Genomic DNA, 18,114 nt, shown 5'->3' with positions numbered 1-18,114 from the left:
CACCTGATGGGTCCCACAGCAGATGGTCTACGCTGAGAGAATTGTGCCACTACGATGAATGACAGGTGACATAAAGTTGAGTAGTGTAGGTGGCAGGAAGGCAGGCAGACCCGGGTGGGCCCTGGGACATAAGCACAACAGGTTGGTCATCCATACATTTCAGGCCCAGTTAAGAAGTAGGGTAGACGGGTCCAAGTTTTGAGACACCGTTCTACCAAGACCCGGCCAGAGGCCCATCTGAGCTGTTTAGGGGGGCGTTTGGATGTAAGTTACAAGGTACTTATGTCATAAGTAGCTTATCTTGGTTTACACTTAATCAACAGCTAAGTATAGATAAATATGTTCTGTTGACAACATACTTATCATACAAAACGTAAAAAAGCATATTTGTTTCCAATAATTACCCTGAAAGTCTAGTTGGTATAACCCTCACATCCATCGTCTATCATGCGGGGCCAACCTTTGATGTGGTTCGTTCATTGTGTGGGCCCCACTTTGATGTGGGTCGTCCATCTTGTGGGCCTACCTCTATTGTGGGCCATACATCATGTGGGACCCTCCTTGGATATGGACCACTCATCATTAGACCAACCTTTTACGTGGATTGTCCATTATGTGGGGCCCCACCATGATTAATTGCCCATCATGTGGAACCCACTTTTGATATAGGTTGCCCATCATGTGGGTCCCACCTTAAATGTGTGTTGCCTTCATCATAGGGGTAGAGCTTTGATGCGGATCGTCCATTATGTGGGGTCACCTCCATATGGCTATCATCATGTGGAGCCCACTAGATCATCTACTCATTCATTGGATGATTTTCCAATCTCATGAACTTAAAAGGGATTCATGGCCACATTTAGAGCTGGGGCATAGGATGACTCAACTCGTTCAACTCGTTCATGTCCGACTCGATTTGAACCGAGTGGATGAGTCAATATAAATCGAGTTGACTTCGTCCAATCTTAACTCAAACTGAGTCGAGTTCAAGTCACCCGGTAACTCAACTCAAAATCCAACTCAATACAAACTAGACTCGTGTGTGTGTGTGTGTGTGTGTGTGTGTGTGTGTGTGTGTGTGTGTGTGTGTGTGTGTAAACTCAAATACGATGTTTCATATCTAAGATGCCATGTAGCTGATGGAGAGGCAACAATTATGGCAAGTAAATGTAGGTTTTGAGTTGTGATTTCAGCCCATGGATACCTGTTGCACCAGAACCGACTCTGTGTTGACTCAACCCGACTTAGTACTTGTGATTAGGTCAAACTCGGTTTGAATTAGTCCAGGCCGGACCCGAATTCAAATCAGGTCAGGCATGTTAGACTCAGTATCGAGTCAAGTCGAGTTTGGGTCGAGCCTAATTCAAAATCGAATCGAGTCAGGTCAGCCCTAACTCAGTTTGACTCAACTCGATGCCCAGCTCTAGCCACATAAATCATACTCCCTTGAACTTAAAATGGGTTCATGGCCACATAGGGCATGTTCCCTTAAATAATTTTCTAAGTTGTTATGCCACTAATGAAAATAAAGGAAGCAAGTTACTTTTGGAAGTTGAAAAGCAATTTTTTTTAAAAATACCTTTGAAAATAAGTTACTTTTTTTAATTTTTTTTTTAAAAAGTTACTTAATTGAGTTTAATAACCAAACTAGCTTATTTAAGAAAATTAACCTACGTGAATTAAAAAATCTACTTATTTGGTAGTATCTAAATAGGCTTTTAGTGACTGATTTTGGTTTATTGCTTGAATTTTTATTAATTGGCGGTTCAAGTTTGATTTTTAGCCGACAAGAGAAAGGGTCGATTGCCACCTTTGATAATCAAGGCTGTCTTTGCAAGACATCCACCCCACATAGGCACTCAAACCCAAGACATTACTACAATTCAACCATGCCTTAAAACCCCGATATATCTAACCTATTTATGCAATACTGATTTATCTAACCTATTTATACACCAATGAGAAAAATAAAGACATTATATTTAAGGTGGAATAAAGCAAGAACAACATATCTCTTGAAAATGGTTGCTCAAATACATCCCAAGGTATTCCAATAAAATATGCTTGGGACCTTAGCCTTCCAATTTGGGTCATCTTCCATTAATGTTCCAACCTGTTTATATGAACAGTCTCTTTTTTTCATGATGGAAAATCAGGAACTAAAAGGACTGAATTGATTATTCCAACTCTTGATAATTTTGCTCTTTTACTTGGAACAGTCAATGTAACCTTTATCAGAACCAAAGGGTTGAAATAATCAATATGAGTTTTTTTTTGAGGCATCCCCCAAGAAGATTCCTACCAAATAAAAGGTATGGGAAATTGAATAAACCTCAAATCCAACCACTAGAGTCCCAATGTATCTTTGGGGTCATTTGGTTTATGTTAAAAATTTGTAATAGGTGGTAAATGGATGCACATGGGCAAAAGGATTGCTTGGTATGGTCAACTGTGGTAGTTGGAATCAATGTGAAATAAAATGCACCCAAATCATATAAATTAGAATCCTCTCAAAAGGTAGAGAATTGGGTGCAGATTTCACAGATGGTTAGATTTTTAAAAGTGAACCCACTTTTATTACCCACCTAAGGCTTAAGAATTTACTTACTTTTTGCCAAAATATATTATTTCAATGACTTGTTACAATTATTAAGTCAAATGTAATTTAGAATATTAAAACTAATTTACTTAACGCATTTCAATTACAAGCATCCAAACACAATTTTGAAATCCAGGGTATTCTATTATAGGCACGCCTAAATAAAATTGAGGATTTCAATTCATGTCGATTTTATTTACCATGTGATTTGGATTCTATTGTATTCTAATTACCAGCATTCAAATAAGCCCTTATTGCAATGTTAGGATGTGTTTAAGCAAATCTACTATTGAAAAATGCAAAATAAAGATGAATAGAGCTCATTCTACATGAACTATTCGAACACTACACCATCCATCTTTTGAGGACATGTGCCAGCAATCCATTTCTGGAAAGTTTGATGGACACGGTCCAAAATCCTGACTTTAAATCAAATTTAGAAAAATAAAATAAAAAGAATACTATCAAAAATGTCTATATAGAAGGTCATGTTTATTAGGTAAGAGATGCTTAATAGATTGAAGAACCCTATTTAGAGGTTTATAGTTGATAACCAAATATAGAACTTCATGTTCTTCCCTTGCAGTATTTTTAACAAAGAGATTGGGTTTTTCTAATGAAGATCTTTTATCTCATATTATTTGCAATCTTTTCTCATCATTGCCCTTCTGATGAATTTAGTTATTTACAATGCAATATATTTGGAATCCAAATGCAACCTCACTTACCCTATAGAGAGTTTCATTGTTAGGGACAAGGAAAACTTGGAAGACATGCAATAAAAATAAAGACTAACAAGGTAAATTTGTAATTAGAGGTACATGGATAAAAAGTCTTCACAGAAGAGACGAGTAGATTGTGTAATGAGTAAACTCTGTTGTGAGGCCCACCGTCATGTATGTGTAAGACCCGTATACTAGTCCGTACCGTTCCGTAGGCTTCCGCGATCCTTCGGGTCGAATTCCGGCAATCCTCAACCCGTATTCGACGTTTGCGCATAATCCTAAACCGAGTCCTGCATACTGAAGCCGGCTCGAATTGAAACCTTTACCATGGCGACCGCGCCGTCGCCGCGGTTCTAACCCCTCGACTCGCGCACTAATCCGACACCCGGGTCAGAAGATGTGGGCCTGCGTTCAATTTGAAGAAAACGTCGCGCGTTGCAAATTTTGAGGGAATCTCTACAACATGTCCCATCAATCAATCAATCACTCATGCCAAGTACAAGTCATACCCAAGTACAAGTAACCCGTCTCTCCCATTCCCAAAGTCAACTCTCTCTCTCTTTCTCCACCCATCCCTTTCTTAGAACAAATTACTCCACTCATCCCTTTCTTGCAACCCATCACTCAACCCATCACCCATCCTTATCATCCCATCACTTCTCTCTCTCCCTCATTTCTCAAAAAAAATTTCTCCCAAGCATCCCACGTCCAACCTCTCTTCTCTCCCAAACAACAACAACAAGTGTAGCCCACCCTCTCATCTCTCATCCCCACCATCAAAACCCCATCAACCATTATCAAAAGTGTAGACAAGGAGCTAAAGAGGCTAAGGGACCAAGGAGAAGGCCTAGAAGTGGGTGATCCGCTATAAATTCTTATTTTAGGGCCCACTTGTTGGTGGGACCCATTTTGATGTATGAGTTGTATCATGTGGGGCCCATAGTGGCGGGGCTCCTTTATCACCGTCCTTCTTGTCTTTCTTTCTCTCTCTTTCTTTGTTTTCTTTGATGATACAGCCATGTGGTCCACCTAGGTAGACCCCCGTCATGAAGTATGTGATTTATCCGCACCATCCACCCTCGTGGGACCCATTTGATGGGTGTGTTGATCTACACCATCTAGCCCATTGGTGGGCCCGGATGGAAGGAAAAGCACAAACATCAGGTGATCCAAACAGGTGGGCCACGTTCATGTGGGACCCACCATGACGCCTGTGATCATCCATGCCGTCCATCATCCCTGGACGCTAGACGTAGGGGTGGCTAATGTGGAGTGCGTGTACTGACATGGGCGTGTACTAACAGTTAACAAAAAAAAAATATAGCCTTTTTAAAAGTTTTGGGTGGGCTGCTCATGTAGGCCCCACCTTGATGTTTGAACTCAATCCATGTCGTCCATCCAGTTCCCCAGATCATTTTAGGCGTTGGGCTAAATTATGAGCCCAATCCGACTTTCTGGCAGGCCATAATGTGGAGAATAGTATATTCACTATTGAAATATACCCTGATGTTGCGGTACACTAAAGTACTCATTGAATATTGGACTTGATGGGTTTATATCGAGCCATAGAGACCAATAGGCGGGGCGGATTTCCTAGATGTGGGCCCCATGTATGAAAACCTCTAAAATACATGTTTTTAAAAAAATAATAAAATAAACAACAGCAGCATTACAGCTGCTGCTGACAGAGGACGTCGGCAGCGTCCTGCGCTGTCGCGTGGGCAGACGACCAGGGACGTGGGTCCCAGCCGTGGGCCCCACCATGATGTGTGATGAGCATCCACTCCGTCCATTTGATAGGCCCCCCTTAGGGCTGTGGGCCGCCCAAAAATCAGCCATATGTGGTGCTCAGGTGGCCCACATCATAGGGGACAGTGAGGATTGAACGTCTGCCATTGAGACCCCTTTTTGGGGTCAGAAGTTTTGGATCAATATGAAATTTATTTTTCCTCCTCAATCCAGGTCCGTGTGACCTTATCAACCGGTTGCATGGAAAACAAACATTACCGTGGACCCCACGTCCATGTGACCTTGTGAACAGTTTGGATGAAAAATAAACATTACAGTGGGCCCCAGGTTGGGTGAAAAGTAAACATTACGGTGGGCCCCAGGTTGGGTGAAAAAAAAATAAACATTATGGTGGATCCTACTTGGGACCCACTTATGTATGTATTGTGTCCACACCTTTCATCAGTGTGAACCTCCACCGTGAAGTATGTGATTTATCTATGCCTTCCATCCTTATGGGACTTACCATGATGCATATGTTTCATCTAAACCGTCCAACCATTTTGGAGATTATTCTAAGACCTGTGATGGATATATATATATATATATATATATATATATATATATATATATATATATATATATATATATATAAGACAGATCTAGGATCAGGTGGACCACATTATAGAAAACAGTGGGTTTGAACGTCCACCATTAGACCCTTGGGAATTCTAATAGTGGAAATCCTTATCACCGCTTATATTTGAGTGTGGCCCATGTGGTGTGGCCCACTTACCATATTTATGACCCATTATTGAGGCCTACCTTGATTTATATGAGGCCCATTGTTGAGGCCGCCTTAATAGATATGAGGCCCATTATGACGTATGCAAGGCCCATGTGATTAGGCCCAACTTGATGTATTTGTGGCCCGCCCACTAAGGCCCACTTTGATATATATAAGACCCATGGTATGAGGCCCATTTGACGTATTGGCCCATGGCTCAAGGCCCAATAGGATGAACATAAGGCTCATTGTAGTGTGATTCCACCATGCTATATATGTTGACAATTATAGCGGGCTATGCCTTGGGAGCAACGATGGTTTGATGTCCACATTGTAAAAATAATGTTGGTTAAATGACCACATTATAACTCTCCCTAGGGCCCATTGATAGGCTCATACTTGTAATGTGTAGGCCATCTAGGCCCATCTTCGTTATGAACAGAGCCCAACACCACATAACTTATTTAGTATAGATCCATAATTCATGCTCATACGCATCATATGTATGCTTGATATGAGGAATGACTGGTCATAGCATATGCCTTCGAGCAGATTGTTTATGGGCTTCCTGATAGGCGGAGTTGCCCTTCATGAGCCCACGGTACGTGCAGGACTGTTACATGACTGGTAGTGTGATTCATGCACTTCACATTTGTATGACATGATTACTATATGCCCTAGCGAAATCAGGGTTATGACCTCCACAGACACATCGTGGATGGCAGGATAGGATACCGAAAATATTGTTACTAAGCATCGGGGCGCCATATATGTCCCTAGGTGAAAATTTCTAAACTCAATAGTACCAGAGAATGACTCCAATGTCGAAACCGAGTGGATATATGAGCGCATGAAGGCTGAATACCAGGAGGCCGCGTCTCTCACTGTGTCGTGGTCGGTTAGAAAGGGGTATGACCTTACTTGCCTGAGAGTAGGGGGCAATACTAGGCTGAGTCTGACCAACTAGTGAATGGGTTCGCTATCGACGTGCCGGATAGGTATTGGTAGACTATTGGCCAGGCGGATAGTGAGGTTTCTTACGCTCGTTTGGACTATGCGGCTAGAAGAGCGGCAGTGCCATTTGGAGTGTACTAAACTCCGGTGATTATCTAGAATAAGAATTGTACTGATATATGATAAGGATTGGCATGCTTGAACTGCATCTCGCATCGCATGGTCTTGACATAGCCGATAGCATTCATATCTTACACCGCATAGCCTTGGTACGGCTGATTGCATTCATGTACTCATTAGCATGATTCCGCATTTTTCTGACCTTGTATTTTGAGTACGCATATATTACGCACACACTTACACCACCCTCTAAGCTTTCTATAAGCTTATGCACGATTGATGCGTGCAGGTGACGTCAGGACGCAGCCATAGCCTTGTTGCAGTTGGAGTGTGCAACCGAGCTTTTGGAGTTTCTGTTATTATCATTATCTTGTATTTCCCTTCATACGCACTATATTCAAAGTTTTCGATCATAGTGGATTTTGTGATGGTGTTCTTGTGGTTATTGTTCGTGGATTATGTTTATGGTTATACTCGTTACGAATCAAATCATGATAAGAAATCTTCCTTGTAGCATCCTAAGATTGGAACCTGGTGTATGGGTGCCGGCAGCCGAAAATGGGGTACTACGGAGGCTGTTGGCGCCGGATTCGGCGATTGAAAATTTTGTGAGCCCAATTTTCGAATTCAGGTCCTGACAGTATGTGTCTTGTCCACACCATCCATCCATTTTACTAGTTCATTTCAGTGCATGATCCCAAAATTAAAGCATACCCAAAGCTCAAGTAGACCAAACTGTAGGAAACAATGTGAATCGAATGCCTCCCATTGAAAAATTCATGGGGGCCACAGAAATTTTAAAACAAGCTGATATTGGTGTTTTTAATTCCTTCATGGATGTCTATATGACTTATGGACAGGTTGGATGACAAATAAACATCAGTGAACCGTAGAAAGGTTTCAACGGTGGATATTATTATCCACCCTGTTTCGTGTGGTGTGGTCCATTTGAGGTTTGAATATGGTTTAATTTTATGGTTATTCCATAAAATAATCTAGAAAAACCGATGGACGGCGTGGATTTATTTTCTCAATTTACTCAAGTGTAAAAATATTGATCAATTTTCACATTTACTCTTTAAAATAAAAACAACCATAACACTATATTTGTGGAAATGAAGCATATCCAAACTCCAAGAGATGCACGTACAAATCTCAATTCTCACAAGTGAGGAAGAAAATCCGTAGATTTTTATCTTTACATTTTTACCCCTGAATTACAAATTTCATACGACAACTTCCTCCTTTCTCGCTCCAAATCTTTCAAAACCCGAACGACTTCAGTCAACACATCAGCTGGTTGACTAGAGTCAACACCAACCATCCCAGCCAAGAACTCAAGCTTCGTCTTCACACTCTCTTCATACAAGATCTCATTCACGCATCTCTCATCACCGTCCGATTCCTCGGACACCTCCTCATCAAGTTTCGATTTCGAGTCGAAATCTTCTTCCGATACATCATCGACAACGTTCATTTCCTCCATCTCAAGCCTCTCAGAAGGCTCAGAAGAGCTACCACCCATAAGCTCGGAAACAAGCGTGCATGCACCTGAAACCTTCAAAATATCGGAATTCCCAAAATGGGTGTTGGGTTTTGGATAGAAAGACGTAACGGAATGGGTAGAAGGATAGAAAACGATGTAGGGATGATCCGCTATCATATTCTTCATTGCATCCATTTTCACAAATACCTGAAGAAAATGTAAGTGATGGGTTATGTAGAAATGAAAATGCGGTAGTAAATAGAGAAGAAATGGACGGTGCATGGTTATGAAGTATCAAATTCTGGCAGAGTATTAAAAGCTCCTCTGTGGAAATACAGCGAGGTAGTAAGAACCCTTTTTTTTAGTTACCGTAGAAACGGAGTATGGGCTCATGCTGTATGGGTCCCACATAGCCCCACCTAAGATCAGTAACGGCTGATGGGTAGGAACCGTCGAATGTTGATTGCACATGAACCCAAAATCGTCATGATCGGATGATTATATATGGCCATTTACAATGGTGATTTTGGAGCCAATTGCCATATTTTGCTATGGACCCCACAACGATCTAAAGTGGGCCCATCCCATATGGCAGGCTGTAGCGTGATCGGTCGGCAACCGATCAGCCAATACTGTCTTCGTGATCTGAGGCATTGAAATGGGATGGGAAGCGGATTGGCTGGTGTGTCGACGTCAGCAAGTTCTGTGGGTCTCATCATGAGGTATGTGTTATATCCAAAATTCACGGCTAAGACCCCCTTTGTAATGCTTGAATCGAAAAATAATACAGATCTAAACATCAAGTGGGTCGCACTGCAAAAAAAGAAGCGGGAGATTTAATTCTATCATTGAAACCCATTTGGGGTTCATAGAAATTTGCATCAATATGATATTATTTTTCCTCTTCATCCAGGTGTTTGTGACCTTGGGTCCTTACTCTTGCTCCGGTGGTAGACTCCCAGGAGTTTCAACACCGGGTCAAGGGTTCGAGTATCATAGGTGGTGAAATTTCACTAGCGTTGAGTGTGTGGGGTTTGTGTGCGAGTAAAAAGAAAAGAAAAGAAAAGAGGTATTTGTGACCTTATGAACAGATTTGAAAGGAAAATGAATGTTATGGTGGACCCTACGAACATTTTAGGAGGTCACATAATTTTTGTATCAATATGAATTTTTTTTTTCCCTCTTCGTCCGATTGGATGGAAAATGAACGTTATGATGGACCCTACGAATGTTTTAACAATGAAAATCATTATCCTGCCGCTGTTTGTGGTGTGCTCCAGTTGAGCTTTAGATATCATTCACTTTTTGGTTCATGTTCTAAAATGATCTCAACAAATGGATGAACGGTGTGGATATAATAAATACATCATTTTGGTGGCCATGTAACTTTGATTTCCTTTGAACTGTTCGCGAGTTCGAGGAGCATCAGTGTTCGTCTTCGCACAGCACGTACCCACCAGCTGTATCGGTGGTGTGTGGTACACCAGCCAATCCGCTTCCAATGGGATGGGAACTTGAAAACTATCAGCAGTCCACATCCAAAGCGGGAAATCCCATCAATGTGAAGGATCAGATCGTCCAATCTGTGTGGTTTTTGAACTCTGTGACAACAGCTCGAGGGTCTACCAGATGGATGGTCCAGATTCACTGATCATCAATCCAAGCATACAGTACCATTTGGCAATGAACCAAGATGCAGGACCTGGTCACCAGGGTTACCCGGAAGATTCTTTTGACGAACACGGCTACAAGAGCACGTGTGGTGATCTGTCACTGGAAGGGCCCACGTGGACAAAAGTTTCGTTGATCCAAACTGTCCATTTTGTAGGCAGTGGCATGAATGAGCTATAGTCGAAAATATACGCAAATTGATTATCTTGATCATCAAATCGTTAGCATTCAAATGGACGCTTGAGATAGAACTGATCAATGACGCACGTGAAATTATAAAAGTTGGTGGACTGAGATGTCAGACGATCGCAGCGTTTGGACAAGCGTGCATCGACGATGTTGCTCGATCATGCAAATGTTCAGACAGGTGGGCCCAAGCTTTCACATAGTAAACTCAGTCTCAGACTTCTGTCATGGCCTATTCATGATGGGACCTCCAACGGTTCAGATCATATAAGCACATGGCCCAGCTTCGAGCACTACAAGCCGGGCCTCTACTGATGGAAATGTTGCTTTTTGGACGGTCCGATGATTGAATCCGTATATGCTCCGAGCGCTAACCGTGAGAGATCACAGTAAGATGATTCTGACCGTTGACATGTACAATTGAATGTGGACCATTGACAAGAAAATTTTCAATGGCTCACTTTCAACTGAACAAATCGAATGGCTAAGATCATCCTTTCAGCATGATTAATGGACCATACAACATCCAGGCCCTCTGGATGGACAGTTTTGAACAGAGGCCATCTCTGATTGAAGGCCCACAATTCAAGGGACGAAAAAAAAATAAAAAAAATAAAAACACTAAGGATTCAAAATCCCATACAAGAAAAGTTGGAAAGAGTACCTCAGATGGCTTCAACACGAACTTCTCCGAGAGAGAGGGGGGGGGGGGGGGGGTGTGTAAGAGCATTCAATGAATGCGGATGGTGTCATGAGAGATTTTGCATCGCCCGCACGTGTCATTCCCGATGTTCCAGCGATCGTGTGAGATGGCAGTTGCCACCGTTGATTTTTAGTGGGCCGCTATCAAAACTTAGCAAATCGCATTGATTGAGCTCTTGTCTTCTTCCTCTTTTTAAACAGAAATTACTTAATGCTATTGCTTCGCATGACGATTCACGCGCATGCACGACCATGCACGTGGCCTGCTTTTCTCTTAATCCATCCAAGATGTGCATGGCACCAACTTTAGATGGTTCATAATTAATAAATAAATTATCACATTAGTGATACAACCTCCTACTTAATATATACAGCGTTTTATTTTCTGCATATGGATCATTTTCAGTGGATCATCCGACCCGTGGAAATAATGGATTATAACATGGGATTGACTAGAGCAAAAAACTGGCACAATCCAATCTTCTTGTTGGCCACACAAATTCACTAAGTCAGATCGTCGGCAGTAAATTGATTTCGACGGTGTAGCCATACTGATAAATGGAACAACCTGTTTTTTTTTTCCAGATGATCTTTATAATGTGTCCCACCTTTTTCACGGATTGGATTTGACATAAAAGTGATACGCCGCCCAGAATGGGAAGTCACATACAACATTGTATGGGAAGTTAACATGCGCACGTACAGTTTCAAATAAATCGTCGAGTTTCTGATGTAGCTCACCCAACATGTTGCAATGATGAACAAGATCCAGCCGTTTAGCAGGTGGGCCTATCATCTGGATTGGTAGCAACAAAGTCATATATTGAAAATCTTTGAAGATCGAACGGCTTGATTTTGTATTAAGATGACTCCTATCGTGAGTTCCTAGTGTCCGCTAGGTGGGCCATTTGTATGGGTCATTGGAGCCACTCGAGAGGAGAAACGGATTGGCTACTCCATCTGCCACCAGCTCTGTGGCTGATGGTCGGTGCTCTGTGGGCCCCATGATGATGTATGTGTTTCATCCATTTTTACGGATCATTTTATGGCTTGATCCCAAAAATGAGAGGGATATAAATCTTAGGTGGACCACACCACATGAAAACAATAGTGATTGGATATCCAGCATTAAAATCCTCCTAAGGCCCACTATACTGTTTATTTGACATCCAACCTGTTGATTAGGTCATACAGGGCCAGATGAAGAGAAAAAACAAAGATCAGCTTGATCCAAAACTTTTATGGCCCCCAAAATATTTTTAATGGTCGACCCTTATTCAACACTGTTTCCTGTAATGTGGTCCACTTGACGTTTAGATATAACTCATTTTTGGACTGATACCATAAAATGATATGTAAAGATAGATGGCCGGCATGGATGAAACACATACATCATGATGGGGGCCACATAGCACCTACCACTAGCCATTGGCTGGTGTCAGGGGGAGTAGCCAATCCGTTTCCCTCTAGAGGTGGGTCCCAAGATGAATAGACCATGAGTGAAGTATGAATTGCTACAAACCATCGCATCCGTTCAATCTACAGTCAACGGATTTTGCATTTCAAGTCCATGTTACGAGTTGTAGGGATCATTTTTATACGAAGAGAGAACCATCCAGACTACAGGACCAGTTTTATGGACCGTCGGAGCCTTCAGTAGGTGGGTCCCACCAAGAATAGGAATTATGTAAGGATGGATAGAATCATAATACCGCTCAACGTTTCTGCATTTAAGTACATTCTACGGATGGCTAGGATCATTTTTATAAAAATACACCATCATAGCCTATCCTTTGTCGGGCCCACCTCATGAACTAGATTGTACAATGATCACATGGCCCAACTGGCCGGAGAGGATTTGCTTCTGTTATTCCACGATTGCACGTTACTCATCCAAACTTTCCAACCATGGATCGTAATCTGAGATGAGAGGGTACGTATTCCTCCGAAAGCTCGTTCATTGGACTGTCACAACTATCAGAGCAACAGATGTACCTTGCAGGCTTAGACCCTCTAGATTGAGATATATGCGCGGCGCGTGTACTATCGATATGTGCGTTCGTAGGAAATGCTGCCTTTGTAACAGGTGTACAAGAAGAAGGATATTTACCGGCGCTTTTAAGCGCCGCAAAAAGATATAAATGCGCCGGTGTTTTATTTTCCTAAAACTTCTACTGGCGCTAGTATACTTTTAGCGGCGCTTCTCTGAGCGCTGCGTAATCTTTACCCCTTTGCGGCGCTCATTTTCCTTTACCGACGCTTTGGTGGGTTAGTATTTCTGACAGAAGCGCCGGTATAATCATCTAAAGCGCCGCAAATGTGTATCCAGGCGCTGGTGGAAGCATTGTTTCTGAATACTTTTTCACAAAAAAGCGCCGCTAAAACTCATTGTATAGATTTCAAAGGCCCCAGTAAGCCAATAATATTTATTTATTATATATAATTCAATTGAAAAACCTGCATATTTTTAATATTTGAAAGATAAAAAATGATGCAATACAATTAAAATTGAATATTAAATAAAATTTATATTACTTTGTAATAAAAAAATATAATATTTATTACAATAAATTAAAAATAGTCTCAAATAAATAAAAACAAATCCTCTATATAGTCTACTCGTAGCACGAGTGGCATCAAAAATTACAATTGGATATTAAGTTACAAAAACAATAAGCAGCACAAAAGAAAGCCAATACTTACATGTTAAGACAATGCAACTGTCACCCTGCACTAGTGGACATGGCTCGTGTGCAAATGGGGTGACACAAGGCTTGATGCAATGTCTGGCAAGAATGCCAAATGGTGAGATGGATTTGTTGGTGGAAGGAGGGCTCAAGTTCTAAAGCCTTGTAGATTAGAATTCAACATGCAGCTTCAGCAATCTACAACATGAGAAATCAATCATTTGGGTTGATTGATCAGAAGTACCTTAGAATAGGAACAATTCATAAAGAACTCACATTCAACAAAAAAAAGCAAAAAAAGAAAAGCCTACAAAATAATGGCATGGCTCTGGATCATTTGGTTTTTATGATTTCGGACATATGGAGTATCCACAGTTAGGTATAATAGACGAATGGTTTGGATCTCATACATATGTGCCTTATGTACCTGACATAACTAAGATATTAGCATCTAGCACTGGATGCTTGATGATTCATACAACAATGAAGCACTTTGGCATCTGCAAAAAATAAAATGACAAGTGGAATTCTGCATATTACTGGTTTGCATTGGAACAAATAAGCAACCAAATGGACTATAAAATGAAAATTAAAGAATGAAACACATTAAAAGAATAAATTTTCATTAGTCAGAGGTTAAAACTTACAATTTTCCAAACAATCTCAATTTGAGGCCCTGTCCCGTCTACAGATAGGCCCATGGTTTGAGTTTGGATCAGTACATGTATGCCCATGATTTGAGCCTGACTTGTGTTAGGTTGAAGTGTCCTGTTACCTGTTACAAGTGTGGCCAGTAGTTGTGAGATATAAACTTTAATTTGATAAGCTCTGTCAAAGAATATAGAATATAAATATCAATTGTTTTAGGAAAAAGATGGACAGCGATTAGATGGTAACGTACACCCAATTAGATTTGGTTAGGTTATGGCAAAAAGAGAACTTATAAATTCCTAGATGGCCAAAGAGAACTTAGATGGTAAGGTACACCCAATCAGTTTCTCATAAAGAATTTGTTTCCAGAAAATAAATTCTTTAGCAACTTGTAAATTCCTAGTTTCTACAAATCTTCAGGGTTCATTGGATGCTTCCAAATAAGATAGAGGAACTTCTAATAGCTTGGCAAGGTGGGGGTATAGGGAAAGAAGGTGGCGCATAAGCTTGTTTGCAAGTCTTTGGGCACTATGGTGAGAAAGGAATGATCATTGCTTCAGGAAAAAAGAGAGGGAGCAATGCAAGTTTTCAGTCCGGACCACCATATGGATGGTTTAGATATTGCACCTATTAGCTAGGTTGACACATCTGGTGGTGTGTATTAGCATTATTGTACACGCATGTGGGCTTATACTGGTGGCTGATACTATACATTGAAATTTTCTTTTTGTGTCTATTACAACCTTCTTCTAATGCATGCTCAACTAAGAAAACAAGAATACCAACCAAATCCAACTATACACTGGTGAAATATGAGCATTCATATATACACACACCCTACAATTTTCCACATGGCATACATGTACCACAATCCAACCTGTCTGAATAATCCGCATGAGCCAAGCAAAAACAGGAATTTTGTGATTTTGCACCTGTTAGTTTCCACCTTTTGTGATTTTACACCTGTCACATCAGTTTACTGAATTTTATTTAATAACAATTTTGTGATTTGCACCAATGTCTAAATCTAGTAAGTGATAGATTTAGAAGATTTTTTATTATTATTATTATTACTATTTAGTATGAGGGGTTGAATACACAATCCTTCAAGTAAAAACAGGATCATATGAATATCAACAGGATATGATTGGATGTGGAGTAAACAGTTAAAAGGCATGTCCATCAAAAACCATATAGACATGGCTGCATGGGCTGTTAATAAACAGTTAAAAGGCATGTCCATCAAAAACCATATAGACATGGCTGCATGGGCTGTTAATCTCAAGAGAGGAGGCGAGAGCAGTCCAGATACAACCATTGTCAAAGGAAAGCAGCCCCAAGGCAATGTTCTAATAAAAACAATGAGGAGATGTAATACCACCAATCTCACCTTAAGATGCTCTGGAATGACGTACAATTCATCCTCTGCACTTTGTAAATCATTCTCAATATGATCTGTAGCATCAATGATCTTGCCCCTTTTCTTTGCCAATTCTTGTTTAACATACTTCAACCTATAAACAAGAAAACATGGAAATATGGGAGTTGATACAAGTTGAAAGGAGTCAGTCGGTACAATTGGAGAAGTTAAGAATTCAGCACTCAACATTGGCAGACAAACAGTGCCAACCATAACACAAATCGAACCAATAAATGCATAAAAAACACTGAAAAAAAATCTACTTATGGAAACACGCATATCAAGAACCAAAAAAAAAAACCTACATTTGTCCCAGAAACTCCTGAAACAGCACTTGCCAGTCAAGCGGCATCTTTCATTTCTTCTTTACACAATGGGCAATGCAGGCCATCTGATTTTCAGCTTCAAAATGAATGGTCAAAAGTGTAACAGCCAACAATCCATATACAATTGAAATATGTTCACCGACTGTATGGGACTAGATGGAGAAGTGTTTGGATGCACAATCAAATTGAATTGAAATAATTAGTTCAATAGAGTAGAAATTAACAAAATTGCAATTGTTTAAGGTAGTCTTCAAATTGTTATTACAACTACTTCAAATTAACAAAATAGCTTCCATGTCCCTGAGTACACGTGGCAGGGGGATGTTGAATCTTGATATGCCTTCTAGTGTCCTTTAATGTGAATGGCCCACAGATCCAAACACCACATCAATTAGGGAAAAAAAGGATTAATGTAGCCGACCCCAATTAGTTGGGATAAGGCTTAATGATGATGATGTTGATGATTGAGATGGCAGAGTATGAACTTCCATCTCAAGCAGACCTCATACATAGTGCCTTTGCTGGTGATGATGTGGAGGGAGAGTTTGAGAAGGACAAGCCTTATCCCAACTAATGTGACAAATGGATAAGCATCATATCGTTGCTCGATCCTTCTACATACCACTGATATTGAAACAGCCATTAGGTAGTGATGCAGGAAAGATGTAAAATGGATGCTGAAATTGAAATTTTCAACAAATCTATTTTTGTTTAGAAATCTTGAGCCTCTAATTGATATCTTGTTGAATAGGAGCAGAAAACCATGTTTCTTTTGTAACAGAAGTATACACATGACAATCTCGAGCTATGCGGGTTTGAGAAGATTGAAGGTGGGGAGTTCTTGTTCCTGCTTAGGGACAAGGTGGACATGCTAGTACTACACTCAGCTGGATCAGAGCTGAATTCTGCCATTGTCAATCCCTTCTTTGGAGTTCTCTGAGTTGTATTGGACCATAGAACCATCATCAGTCTCATGAGTCCTTGGTAACATTATTTATGGATTGTATTTTTGGCATCCTTCACTGACCTAACCCTATATTTTCCCAAACATGAAACAAATGACCCATGATAATAATAATAAAAATAATAATAATAATAATAACACTAGATTAAAATAAAAAAGAATCACCAAAACAATTTGGATAGTTGCTTCCACCGCTGAATTGAAAAAGACAAAACAGAGGAAGCCAATAGTTAATACTGCAGGCCCTAAATTCTTGCCACCTCCACCCTTTAAAGAATGCTTTCCAAAGAGCACAAAAGAATGCAGGAAACATTTTCATGCATTATATACAGGGTTGTTTGCTAGACACGTAAAAATGAGTTCATCTCATTTTAGTTACTCATAATATGTATTAGAGATAATGAATGTTGGTTATCAAGATTCTTTTTAATCCTAAAATGTGATCTCTAATACATGATAAAGATTGAAGAATATGAGATGAACTCAATTTAGGCGTCTATCAAACAGTCCCTGAATGTGGACAACTTTTACATTAAATAGAGCACCACTAACAAACCTGCATTTGTTAATGCTTTGTAGCTCTTCAGCCCCGTATTGTTGAGTCTCAGCCTATAGAAATTGAACAATAATAAAATCAGGACAAGATATACCGGTGTAGCAGCAAAATACTAAATTCATAAAAGAGCCAAAATCTATGAGACACGACATGGATAGAGTAACATAGGCTAAACAAGTGCTATTCTAAACACTTGAGTGTCTTCCTTTGCCTTCATAAGCTTCAACAAACCCTTGATCAGCCCATGGTAAACACTTACATCAAGCTATCTTATCCCCTCCATAAACCAAAGCAGCTAATGTTGCATTAGCAGCACTTATCCCTCTCTTGAGCATTTCGTCGAACACCATTTATGCTTCATTCAGCTACCCCTTTCTACACAACCAAGTGATCAAGAGTCTATATGAAGAGAGACCACATTATGAAATCTCTCCATCTTTATAGATCTGAACATCTACATCGCATCGAAAATCCTATCACATTTGGCAGGAATCAAGCAATGCAGCATGTGGCCCATCATACCAATGGTCTAGATCACAGAAAAGCATAAAG

At 40.4% G+C, this 18,114-nt stretch overlaps 1 protein-coding gene across 1 annotated transcript; it reads right to left on the bottom strand.

The window, feature by feature from the left end:
- Nucleotides 1-7,965: 7,965 nt before the first annotated feature.
- Nucleotides 7,966-10,951, bottom strand: LOC131227239 (uncharacterized). The gene is made up of 2 exons (XM_058222994.1): nucleotides 10,921-10,951; nucleotides 7,966-8,606 (listed from the first exon to the last, which is right to left on the bottom strand). Exon 2 carries the CDS (start codon nucleotides 8,592-8,594, stop codon nucleotides 8,112-8,114), a length of 483 nt encoding a protein of 160 aa, XP_058078977.1. The 5' UTR covers nucleotides 8,595-8,606; nucleotides 10,921-10,951; the 3' UTR covers nucleotides 7,966-8,111.
- Between the last annotated feature and the right edge of the window lie 7,163 nt (nucleotides 10,952-18,114).

Source organism: Magnolia sinica, chromosome 15 (genome assembly GCF_029962835.1).
Source record: "Magnolia sinica isolate HGM2019 chromosome 15, MsV1, whole genome shotgun sequence".
Lineage (NCBI taxonomy): Eukaryota > Viridiplantae > Streptophyta > Magnoliopsida > Magnoliales > Magnoliaceae > Magnolia > Magnolia sinica.
The sequence above is the reverse complement of the archived record's forward strand: the minus strand, read 5'-3'. Positions and strand labels throughout refer to the sequence as shown.